At 35.4% G+C, this 13,889-nt stretch overlaps 1 protein-coding gene across 7 annotated transcripts in view; it reads right to left on the bottom strand.

Moving 5' to 3' along the window:
- The window catches only part of shaker (potassium voltage-gated channel protein Shaker), a 107,279-nt gene that overhangs the window by 73,261 nt on the left and 20,129 nt on the right, over window positions 1–13,889 (bottom strand). Inside the window, exon 1 of one of the 7 annotated variants that reach the window (XR_016137981.1) lies at window positions 4,185–5,689. The exons of 3 other annotated variants lie outside the window; for them this stretch is intronic. Coding sequence is in view for 3 of the 4 variants with exons in the window: in XM_089070975.1 (XP_088927101.1) it covers window positions 4,185–4,579 (395 nt within the window). In the remaining variant the exon portion in view is untranslated. Of the gene's footprint in view, window positions 1–4,184; window positions 5,696–13,889 lie in introns of those variants that run through there. 3 more of the 7 variants (XM_089070975.1, XM_089070973.1, XM_089070972.1) reach the window with 3 other exon arrangements.

The following is a 13,889-nucleotide window of genomic DNA, read 5'->3' as shown; positions in this document are numbered from 1 at the left end:
AAAGGGCTTCCAAATGTTCAGGGACGCGAAGAAATGTAAGTTATCACATAAAGAACATGTGCTTATGTAAGAGTAGCCTCAGACACTCGTATATTCGAGAGTATAAACTTCGTTCGCGGTTTGACATTATCGAACATTCACGTAATAGTGGGCAAGCTTCAATTTTCGTTGTTAAACAACTCTAAGATTAATTTTTTACTGGCATTCTCCTAAAAAAGAAATCGATTTCGTATTTGTTGAAGGATACCCCGACATCCCGACAGTATCGGCGTCTACAGTCTGTATAATTGGTGGAGAACTGTTATATGTCTCCTCTTTGCTGAATCTCTCTCATGAGTTGTATTTATAACTCTCCTAAATAATTATTTATAGTGTCAATGTCATGTTAATATTTTATCTATATAACCATTTACTACGTTGTAGATATTATTGAAAAGAAAACCCTTGAGAAGAAGTTTAATTAAGATTTATTTAATTGAACTTTTGCAGATTTTGAATACGCACCAAAATTTTTATTGTTTAGCGAAACTTTTTGAATTTTGTAACATCAATCATTTTTTATACTTTATAATATTTGGCATAAAAAAATATTTATTGATTAAAATTTTAATAATTCTTTTAAAATAAAATAAAATTCTATTTGACTAATGACTAATAATAAAAAATTTATTTAAACATGTCGGAACATACATGTTTCATCGAAAAGGAAAGAACAGTACAAATCTGTTACATATACAATATTGCATTGTATTGATATAAAAGATTAATACGAAAAGATCTTATTGGGAACAATAAATCTAATAATAATTCAAAAAATTAAGGAATAAAGCTGACAGCGATAATGTAATCGTGGTAATAAATGACCGTGTTTCTTTTGCTTGAGATTCAAGTCGAAGCTCGTGCGCAAGATTTAATTTACGTCCCGACGTCACAGGTAAAGCGAGGATCACCGCGAAAAAGCAGGACAACGTAGAAAAAGAGAAAAATGGAATGGAATCGATCGCGAGACGCAATTAAAAAGGACGAGAGATGAAGTTCATCTAGTAAAGTAATCATGATGCGATGCGACAAGCAAAACGCGATGAAGAGGAACTCAAAGAACGTTACATAAAGTAGATAAATAAATAAAATGCGAAAATGAGTAACATAAAAAAGATCTTATAATTAGTCCTTCAGTAATATCAGTAAAATTAAGTAATAGATATTCTGAATATCCAAAGAGAGAGAGAGAGAGAGAGAGAGAGAGTGAGAGTGAGAGAGAGCAAGTCATACAAGTAAAATATGAATATGTTTAGTAAAATACTTAAATATTAACGTAACGTTATTGAAGTGTCAAATAGAAGTAGTATTTTGTTGTTGACTTCACGCTTTTTACAAGTACTTTAATAATTCGTAAACTTTCATTTTAGTAAAAAGAGCAACAATGGAAAAATTTGCGCCACTTCAAAATAACGCAATTTGACACTTGTATATTAGTAATTATAAAAAAATGCATTATAAAAAAATGCATTATAAAAAAATAAAAAACAACAATATTGAGAAATAATTTTTGAAAAAAGAAAATTTCTCTGATAAAGTAGCATACAATTAAATCTCTATGCTTCAAGATGCTTTATCAAGTAATAGTTTTCTATCTATATTTATATCGATTAGTCTAGAGTTTCTAATTATCCAAGTCTAATTAATTAAAAATATCCATCGTATAATTAATTAGTGTTCTTCCCATTCTTAGAATATTTATATTCAATAAATAAACTAATAAATTATGCACAATAATTCTTTACAAATGACCTATATACACATACACACAAAAATTGCAATATTTTTACACAAACCAGTATTCATTAAACACTTTTCTTCAAAGTGAAATCATCTGAATACGATCCTAGGCAAAGTTATAAATTTTCAAAGTATACATATACATATGTACTATAATATAAGGGATGAAGTTGTCATTCAAAATAGAGCTTGTAAATCTTCTTATACCTTCGTTTTATTTTTACCATAGTATTTTTAATATTGCGTTAATACCCTAACAGTTACTGTTAATTTTAAAGTACACTCGCACAAATAATGTATTACCATATTCGCATCAACATTATCTTGTCACATCTCACGTGCAATCTTTCGATGAGACCATGCATGCGCGTTCTCACAGTGCAAATGTATGCTCGGAACGAATAACGCACCACTGATGCCTTTAAATTGATAATAATTGAAGAAGCAAGTATCTATATATATATAAAAAAAAAGTATAACATTTTTATAACAAGTCTAAATAAACGAAGATATAAAGAAAAGATATTTTGTAAATATAGTATATTATTGCACTTTTATATATATGCTTGGCTCTTCAATTAATAAATTAATCAATCATCGGTGTTTCGAACACGCTGGCAAGCTAATTGGAACATAAAACTCACTAAGGAGAGAGACAGGATATCTTCGTAGCATGAGCAATAAAGGGGGGAGGGGGCAGAGGGTTGATGAGAGCCATTTTTACTTTTTCCGGCGTTTCCTCGTATATCTTCCAAAGCAGAAGCCAATCTTTTTCGGAGTTGACACACCGAGCGGAACATTCCATGAGTTGTTCACTGCAAAATTCGCAGCATCGCACCAAACATTCGCAGTGCGTGAAAGCTCTTTTGCTCAAGGTGCAAGCCTCCCCATTCCATGACAGCGCATTCCAAGCTCCGATCAAGACGCGATGAGCGATTTAGATTTTACTATTGGACTATTTATTAATTTTACGCAATATCTGAATTTTATGCGTACACTTGATTTATTTCTTCTTCTTCTATATATCAATCAAATAAGAGATCAAGATGGTATAAATTAGATACCTAATGTTACCCTATAATTCTATAAATCGATTGCATATGTCGCTTTTTATGTTATATATATATATATATATATATATATATATATATATATATATATATATATAATTAGTTATTATATAATATATATATATATATATATAATTAGTTTACTTATATATTTGTACTATGTTTACATATTGGATTCGCTATATCGCTCCTTAATATGATAATATCATGCTAATATTATAAGGTGCTTCAGAAAGGACGCTGGATTTATTTTCGGGGAACAATATATCTTTTTTATTATTGATATGATCGTACTTTCGTCGCATTGTAGCGGCGGGGATACAACCAGTAAGCGGTCCAACATCGAACATCGCAAGCTTATGTGTGTTTTATAATGCCTTGTGCTGGTGGATGTGTCGGGGGATCTCAGGGAGGTCTGTGTCCGTCGCCGAAGGTCACACGATGTGGGACATACAAAGCCTCTGTGAACATTGTGCATTCGGCATCAATGGAAGCTGCGTGACAAGGATAATGAAACGAAAATATCCCAAAAATAAGGGAGAATTTGGATTCCATAATTAATCATGCTTCATCTTGCGATCTATCGCGTTTTCATGACTTTCTTCATCATCGGTATTCGTTATACGGCCGACTAATTTTATCAACCGACCGAAAATAAGGAAAAAAAAAAAAACACATATACATGCGATAATACATATGAGGATATCGATTGATAAGAAATATTAAATCGACAAGGCACGTGAGTCACGGCGGACATGTATATCCCTGTGACATTTCGATTCCCCCGTGTGGGAATACCGCGTTTCCAGATATCTAGTGACGAATACTCGATGGATCGCACGGACAGAGAAGAAGGATATCGGACTCGACTGTTCCACATTGATGTGTACAGTCTCTTGAATGAGCCGGCATTCCTGGAAGGAATAGTTACAAGTGGTACATAGTAAATGCAAGTAAATGCTTGATTATTAATAAATAATTAAGTCATCTAGGAATTAAGAAAAGCCCTTAAGAAAAGTAACATTAATATCTATAAAAAGAATTTATAGTACAAGAGAAAAAATTATTTAAGAAAAAAATTTAATAAATATGTATAGATTTTAAAATTCCAAAAATTCACTTGTTAACATATAAATATAAAAAAAAATGAGATATTACCGAAGATAATATCACCGCTTCACTTGTAACTATAAATTATTGAAAAATCAGGAAAATGTCAACAAAAAAGAGAAAGGGATGGATTAGGCACGTTATATCAGCCGGTTGTCAATATCAGCCTTCCAGTGGGTCGAAAGAGAAACAATCGATATCGATATCACAGGTGAAAGCACTCACCGCTGCTTCGTCTTAACGCGACGATAGCGGTGATATTCCGCCGGGTCGTTGGGGTCGAAGCCCCTGCGATGTTTCGGCGGCGAAGACATGGCGGCCGCCTTCTTGGCTTTACCGTCGCTCGGATTCGTGGTGACAGTGGTGTTGTTGTTGCTGCTGATGACGGCACAGGCAGTGCCGTTGTTGTTACCGATATGCAGAGAGGTGAGCGGCGGCGGCGAGGGTGGCAGCTGCTGGGCGGAGTGGCGGGTGGTGCTGCCAGATGATCGCTCCGGGGGATGACAACGGCAGCCTGGTGCTGGCGGTTCACCAAGGGCACGTTCCCCGTGACCGACGTGGCTCTGGGGCACCGCGTTCAGCTCGTGCCTGGTAACCCTACCGGCGCCCGGCCCACCCATTCAAACCCGCGATGATCGCCGCCCGCGATGACTCCACCTCTCCGACCTCCGTGACTGCCCCTGCCGACGATTCCGCGCACCTTCCGCTCGCTCTCGGTCGGCGCCGACTCACGGCTCCTGCTTCTCTCAACTTTATGATCACCGATCCGTAGTACGCTCTGTGAACGCGGCGAAAATGACCACGACGAAGGGCTTAAGGACCTGTCGTCGCGTAACCGGGACGGAACCCGGCACGCCGGATTGCCCAGCCTCATGCACGCGTCACTACTGACTGATTTGTCTGTCCCTTTCACCCTGGCTCGCACACGCCACTCATCCGATTTTCGGGAGAGGGTGAGGCGCGCGTTCGAGGAGCACGAGGAGTGAGAGGGGATGGCACCAGGAAGATCAGAGGTGACCTTACGACAGGAAGAGAGATGCGTGCTGCAACGTGCACGGTGCAACGACACTGATGCTGAGACGCGATCCTACTTCCGTCCCGCGATCACGCCGACTCACTTAGCGCGACGCGATGCACCCTCCGCATCCCTTCGCATCTCTGCGTGATACGCCCCCTTGGTGATTCTACCGCGCGATGGCAGCACCGCCACCGCTGTATAAAGTACGATGCAACAATGTACGGAAATTGGGAAAGGGTGGTGACGACGGCTTTCAGCGCATTGAGCGTAATAGAAGTAGAGGCTGATCGGCGTGAAAAACGAAGGGAGGCTGACGCGTAAGAATGACACGAATCGATCGAAATGGAAATTCCGTTAACGCTAAGTCACGACCGCGACTTCATCTGTTGTCATGTGCTAAAAAATACCCTTGGACATTGATGAACAAATGAATCATCGGTATAAACGGAATAAACGGTATAATCGCGGATGACGCAGTTGATAAATTAATAATGAGGTTACCGAGAAAGAGACTTAGTATCGGACGTAAAGTCCGGATATCACAGTGATCGAATCTCTTTGCGTGAACATGCTATCGTCAGTTCCAACATGCCACTATAACCCACCCTCTTCACGCCCGTATGTTATATTTCTGATTTTTGAAGAAAACAATTGGTGGCAGCACTGCAGAGCATAAGAGGCCAATAGACAGATATATGGGGAAGAAGGATCGTGGGGAGAGGGATGAAACACGGAGTGGAGCAGGGGCAGTAGGATAACCCCGATTAGTCGGCGGAAGGTGTACGAGCAGATTGACACACTAATCTAATAACTAATCTTCCAGCTACGCATGAATAATGATCTAATTCATAAGCTTTTTATTACTCTCATTTTTTCTCGTTTTTTTAGATAATATTAATAATATTAATAATATTAATTAATTGCAGTTAACAAACCGTTTAATATGAATAATTATTCTTATATTTCAAAACAGAAAGTACTCTGAGATTGATAATATATTTGATTTTTAATAACTCAAATTAGTATAGTATTCTGTCGCACTATATTTTGACAAATGAAAATTTGAAACTAGAAAAATTGACAATCGACAAGAATAAATCTTTTTGAAAAAGAAAATTTTTAAAAAGTTAATAAACACTTTTTTACTAACATTTTGTTTTTTTGTTTCAAGAATTGAATCGTGCAAATATTAAAATTGTAAAATATTAAATTATTAAAATTGTAAAATTGTTATAATTTCAAAATTTTTCTTAATTTATATTTTCAAATTTAACAAAATATTAATATTAATATTAAATTATGAATTTAAAAATTGTTCTTATATAAAAATAATTCTAATTAATATGAAAAATAATATGTCAGATATTTGGTTCTTATAAATCGCATCAATGATGACTAATCTCTATTACCTTACATCTATTATCATTACAAAATGCCAAATTGCTGAATGAGAATGTAACACTAACTGATTTATCACGTAAAGATGACAATAGGAATAAGACCCTCGGTTATGGAATGAATAAAAGTAAAGAAAAAAGCTTCTGGCAGAATGAGATAGCCGATGGTTGGCAAGCTTTTAACGCCAAGAGTAAAACACGTGGCTGGACTTAACCCGTTGATCGAGTTGGCAACCAGCCAATCTATCCCGCTCAAGTTCGCTTGTGACCATTGTATTTGATCAGGGAAGACAAATGTATTTAATCTAGACAATCGTACCAAGTTTTCGTGTTTGATATTCAATTTTCCTGTTAGAAGAAATATATTTTTAATTTTTTTCTTGCGCGTGCACTCAACAAGACAAAACACACATCGATATATTCAACAATGCAATCAAAATGACAATAAAATAAAATATCTATAATATAAAATCAATTTTTTCATATAAGCTTTTCTGATCTGTCATAAGGAAAATAATCGCTGGAACGCTTCTGCCAATAGTTGCAAGATGGCGGTGCCGTAAGGCACCCCGACCATCTGGTCAATACCAGAAAATGAGGTTCACCTGGCACGCTAACCCCAATTCAAAGACGAACACAACGATTCCATGCAATCATGCATCGTTCCGCACCAAAGCTATACAAAAATAAAACAAAATTATTTCGAAAAAAATGCAACATAATGTTAGTATGCAAATACATAAGTTTTAATGGAATTAAAAATTAAACCACTGCGCGAATGATATATAACATAATAATTTTAATTGATTTTTGAATTTTTTAAATTAATTTAAATTTTAAGATGAATTAAAATATAATATAAAACTGTAAAGGATAGTTAATAGTTCGTGAAAACTAACTATGTAATGATATAAAGTAACACTTATGCATGAACCTCACAAAAATAAGCTAAAAACTTAAATAACAGCTTTAATTAAGTGCAAGATATATAATAATTAATTATATAATTTAAAAATTTTAAAATAATTGACACTCTAGCTTTTTAAAATACTTGTAAAGTATAAACGTTATATGTGGCCCACAAAATAAAAGTACCTAACTTTAAACAAGATTAAACATTTCTATTATTCTTAAAAAATAGAACGTAAGAAATAAACAGATAACTCTCAGTAGTACAAAGTCATCCACATTGGCTGTACTCTGTAAGTGGAACTCGTAAATCAACCTTCGATCGTTACAGTCATAGTACACTTTAAAGAGTTAAACCGTTCTCACTAACTTTTGCACAACTAGGACAATTTGGTTTCGTCAACTTCATGATTTTACATCGCTGAATCTCCTATGACGAATCGTTTATGATTAGTTCAAAGTTAAGAACTGCTTCGTTCCTATTCAAGATAAGAACAACAAACGAAAAAGTATTCTCATCTAAAGTGCTATTCAAATTGATGAGAGCTAGTTCCCACAAGGCTTCTTTGATGTATTCCGATAAGCCTAACCAACTTGACCAAAAACTCGTGCAGAAGCAAATAATCGATCAGAAGAGGCTCCTAAGTGTTACCTAAGCTTTAGAGTCAGCTATCAATCGCCTTAATTCGAATACTATTAATTGGAGTACTATTGAATGAAATAAAAAATTGAGATTTCCTCACGATCAAAAATCAATTTTACTGTCATCAATCTCATCTGATACTTCCTATGCTATATAAAAATAATCAAATTTTACAATAATTATTTTCATACAAACTCCTAAAAATAAAACTTCTTTCTGCTCTCTTCTTCCGTCTCCTCTATTTTTATACTACTTCAAATATACCCGCTACTCGCATCGCTCGAAAATACGCTATATAAAACAAACTAACCAGCCCAGAGTTCCGTTTCAAGCAAATTTTTATACTTTCACACCATTCATTTCCTCTACCCACCCGTCGTCACGTGACGGAGAAATCTGCCTGAAGATAACAAGTATGCACCATCCACGAGCTTTCTCGCGAGTTTCCGGCCCTTCGTCTAAGTCAGCTTCGCGCGTCCGTTTGTATATATTTGCGTGGCGAGCGATCGAGTTTAGTATCCTCGAAAAGGAGCTTTCGCAGGCTTAGCCAATCACTGACGCGAATGGTAGCACGGCGTCGGTATGACTGACTTCTCTCTCCTGACCCGTCGTGCATGACCTGCACGACTTATGGCAAGCAACCACCGCTGAAGGCGTATCCGTGGTTGGTCAGCCGGTCGGCCGTTTGCTTCCTTTCTAACTCGCTACCACGGTCTCGCGTGTGTATTCGTGTCATGCCGGTGTCGCGTCGTATATCGCGGAACACTCTTGTCGGCAGCATAACCCAGACTCGACCTGGAATTGGAACGCGCCGGTACCGATGAGATAATGCATTCGTCTTCGATTTGTGGCAGTTCGATAAGCGATAGTAAAAATCGTGCCACCTGTGCCAACAATCTAGGATCGTCCACTCATTGGAGAATTTTTGAAAAAAAAAGCATTTTTTATTTAAATTAAATATATTAAACAAATAATACAAACTGTTGTACTTATTGATCTTGATTAAAACAAATACAAATTAACATTTTTACAATGTTTTTTTTTTTTTTTTTTCATATTTTTGTAGAATTTTATTATTAAGCGTCGTACATGTTATTTAGAATCTCTAGATCAGCATTTTTAAGTGTTTCACACAGCACAATAAAAAGGAGGCCATGGTCTCTTGAATGTGCAAGAATGATTATCGTCGAGAATAAGTTTCAACCTACTCTCACGGAGACTCGACTAACTCGGTACATTATAAACCTCACATAACATATAAGAAGACGCCTCAAAACCCTTTGCGGAAGGATTGATCATTTATGGGGCAACCCCCATCTCGATATGATACCGCGACATATGCTTCGCAAGTAAGTCAGCGACCTTAGGTCTCTTCTACCCCGACGCAGCTTAGATATGCATGATATGTCATATATTAAAGATGACGCAAATAAGATACATTTTGATATCAGACTGTCAGACTGATATGGAAAAAATCTGCAGTAAAAATAGATAAACGTATCGCTGCGCGATGAAAGGTAAATGGTTATCATCAGCAATCAAGCCAAACGTCAATTTCTTTTTATTTCTTCTATTTGAAATATTCCAATTTGGCATACATCATATAATCATGAGATTTAACTTGATCTCGATTTAAAGTAATTGCTGAGGAAAATGGCGCATAAAGAACAAACCGAAGTAAATTTCGTAGCTTTATTTAAATAGAAATTATGCGTTATATTTTAATGTGTTATGTGTATGTTAATGTATATTATACATAAAATATATTACATATCAAAATTACACATTTATTTTTTATAAGTTCCAAAAGGATATGAGATGATACACCTTGGAGATAGAGAACAAATAAAAAAGAACATTTTGATTATTTTTTTCATCAATCCGCAGTCCAGATCTATCCAGATCTATTATATGAAATTTTACTGTCATTTACAGTTTTTGCTTAAGCGCGATCACATATCAAAAGTTAAAAAAATAAGATTATACAAAATTTTCTTCTAATTATTTATATAATTGATTCCATGAATGAAGCAGTTATATAGTCAAATCATAATTAATCATGTTTTACAAATTTACATATTTAAGCATCAGCCCAAAATAGTTTACTAAATTATTAAATTGTTTCATCAAAAGTCGTGGCATTTGATGTTGAAGAAATCTGCATATGATGCTCAGTCTAAATATTCTTTTTTCATCTATTTTAATGTGACATGTAACAATCGCGGGTACATCAAGCGTTTATGAATAAAGTCTAATTTGAAGCGAATTATTTAAAACTCGACAAATATCGGCCTTTTTTCTTCGACGCGTCAATCGTAGGAATCGTCAATAAATTATATTGCATATAAATTCCCAGAAGATAGGTCGTCCTCGATATTCCCAAAGTCTTGTATTTCTCTTAGTTGTTGCTCATTTTTTCGAGACCTTTTCTACATTTGTGGGTTGGCAATTGGTTCCCTATTTTCTACTGTACGCATCGCTTCTGCAATTGTTAAATTCATGAATATTTTAATTTATACATCAATTCGATAAGTGTCTTGCTTCTTTTTCCATCGGTTTTCGGAGTGGTTGAATAAAATATTGACATAAATTTTAAAGAAATGCCTTTTGGCACGTGGCTCACGCACAGGGGTGTGTATGACTGAATTAGAACAGTATTAATTTATTACAGGAAACGATAGCTTCACTTATATAATATCGCAATTTATGAATATCGATTCTAATTTCACACACAGCTAGACTTTTACTCGTTGTTGCTCGTGTCTACTGTTACCAAAGCTATAAATAAATCAATCAATCCGAAAAATAATGGATGCCAAATGGGAAGTATCAGTATTTCGATACTATCAAAGCACCTCTAGGCAAAGAACTTTCAACTACTTGCTTATCGACTTCCACGAACTTGCGTCAGATGGCACGAGCTTACTAAAGTTTATTGGATGTTCGATTTTAACGTGGTTCAACTTTGGCGAACAACTATTTGTGTCTAATATTTTAGCGCATATTAAACTGAAAGAAGAATTTTACGAAAGAAGAATTTTGGACACGAGATTAAATTAAGCCTTCGCGTTGAAAACTAGAAAATTACATTCATAGATAATACTTACAAAATGAAATGCACTGTTCATTATTTGTTCATTAGCTTTATAATGTACTCTATTGTCTTTAGTATGTCTTACTCGCTAACTGATCTCATAACACCGTTATCATTCACAATGAGCTCTTTTCAGAAAACATTGAATTTTAAATCTAATTTACACACAGTAAAAGTACGTACATAGTACAAGGTTTACAATTTTTATCATAAATTAATGTATAAGAAATTTTTTATATATATAATATTTGTAAAAATTGTGAAATCAGTGCTTGAAATTGATTTTCGTTTATCGATTCATTCTTCTTAATGGGAAATCTGTCTATCTGAAGGATTCCTATTCATGAGCCGTCCGATGTAGAAACAAATGCTTTGCAAGCCAAACGGATAATTAGTACTCATGTCATGATCATTACCTTTTCCCACGCTCGGGCGATTTCCGTTTCCGGCGCGGAAACATTCTCATCCCGAGAAATGTGCTTCTGATCCCAGCATGCATGATGGATCTCCGCTCATTAAACGCTTCGAATTACGAAAGCTTTACGACCACCCACTCGATATGATGAACCATCATACTATGATCTTCACGCACACCAAATCTTCATTGCGAACTACCTCAACCCGCGTATATTGATAAAAATCGATTAATCAATCAGATATCGAAGTTTTATTTCGCACACGCGTAGCTATCGAACTCTCACGAAACATGATACGTAAATTTCACTTAATTTATTCGCACTTAACACATTAAGTATTCATTATGGATTCAATCATGTCAACTGCATCGATCGATTCTCCTCGCGTAGAATAAATTTTAATCGATCGCCTTTTGTCACGTGCGTAAATTGAGCCTCCGCCATCGAGCGATGATACTGACAAGCACGATTACGCTCTCCAAAAAGCAGTCTACTAGTGGAGACACTTTCTCAGACGAGCATCCCGATGTTAAAAATACACTGCGAGCCTTAGTTACGTTTCCAAATCAACGTCTCGTCGGAATTTCGGCTAAATGTGAATCATTTATTGATAGTTAATAATAACAATAACAAAAATAAAATACAATTATTTTTTTATAGAAAACATAATTATTCTTATTTCACTAAGTACTACTATATTTTTAAGTATTTCTAGTAAAAGCAATACATCAATTATAAGATAAGCGTGAACAAGACGTAACATTATCTGTGTCCCTTTCGGAAACAATTTTCGATTGACCGAGACTCATTTACGAAGGTTCGCTTTTGTCATTCATCCCGTGTTCTCATTTTCCCCACTCGTTCGTCTATTTCTATCTATATCTTCCGTCCTTAATTTACTTCGAGTGACACTGGACCAGGCCACCAAACGAGATCTCCCAAATTGCAAGAATCGACCGTGATGCTTTCGTGCGCCAAATCGCGATGAGGTTTAATTAATTTGATTTACAGCGAAATCGATCTATCAAGAAGGATGAGACGCAGGAAACTCGGATGATCAGTTTATATTGCATTAAACAGGTAATCGAGAAATATTTAGTTACCGCTTAAGAATATTGATCCCTTTTGCAAAATTATTAATAAATTATTGCATCATAAATGCAACATCGTAATGAAAAAGTTACAATTTTCATTAAATTATTAAATCTATAAATAACATTAAATTGCTTATTTTATAAAATAAATTTTATGGGACATCTTAGTCTTAAACTTCTGTGATACCACATTCTTCCTTGATTTTTTGTACAATGTCCAATACAGATTGCGCTACAATAGTGCTTAATTTAGAAAGAAATCTAAATTCCGTCAATGAAGTTAATAATTATTATTAAATTTTATTTGCGTAACATAATAAAATTTATTCAAAATCTAATTGTCTGACGCTTATTAATAGATATTTGTAGGTAATTCCCTAAACACATTTCTAACGATCACGTTATGGTGGGCGGAATAGCAGTTAGTGTATTTTGGAAACGAAGGTAAAATGCCTGGCTTAGAAACGGTTAAATACGTCAGGCTGTTCGCCAGAAATTGCAATGGGTTAGGAAAGTATTCGAGCAACATCATCTTTTCGCTATAAATAACTCGACTTCTTCTTACGACTTCATGTCGGAAATTTTTATTTGCCAATGCGATATTTATAAAAATATTGCCACTAACAGATATGAAATAGCATCTCTACGATATGTCTGCGAAATTGCCAAATAAAAATATATCCTTCATAGATGGCAAATTACAGTGCATCAAGTGCAATTAGCACGCGGCTCATTTCATCCGCTACTTTATTCTGGCGTGAACAATTATAATCATGCAGATATGCGCGGCTTCCCAAAGTTAGACACGTTCTACACATTCCTGACATGCTGAATTCCAAAAGATTAATTGAAGAGAATACAGATACTGCAAATCAGCTTTTAAACATGATCTTGATTTGTGCAATTTTGCAACTTTTTCGCTGAATTTTTCAATTATTGTTGACTATGAGTTGGCTATGATAATTTATACGAAGCATTAATCAGAGCAAAAAAAAACAGAGAAATTACATCTATTAACGTTTAGTAAACGAGAGAAGGGAAACTGAATTGTGAAAGACTGATCATGAAAGATCAATAAAAAAATATTGTCTCAGCGTGTTCATAATAGAGCCGATAATCGAGTGCGAAATTGCCAAATAAAAATATATCATTATTCATAGATGGCAAATTACACCCACTTTTACGCACTGGCGCAATGCAGGCTGCAAGAAAAGCTACGAGCGATACGCACGCGTAAGCATGAAATTGCCGCCGCAATTTCTACCAGGAGCAGAAAACTCAGAATTTGGTCACGTGTACGCGACGATGACGTTAGCCGGATGCAGTCGGCACGCGATCGATCGTAGTTCGAGGTAGTAA

Source organism: Pogonomyrmex barbatus, unplaced genomic scaffold (genome assembly GCF_055798465.1).
Source record: "Pogonomyrmex barbatus isolate J1 unplaced genomic scaffold, ASM5579846v1 scaffold11, whole genome shotgun sequence".
Lineage (NCBI taxonomy): Eukaryota > Metazoa > Arthropoda > Insecta > Hymenoptera > Formicidae > Pogonomyrmex > Pogonomyrmex barbatus.
Note: the sequence above shows the minus strand (reverse complement) of the source record. Positions and strands in the feature narration are given on the sequence as shown.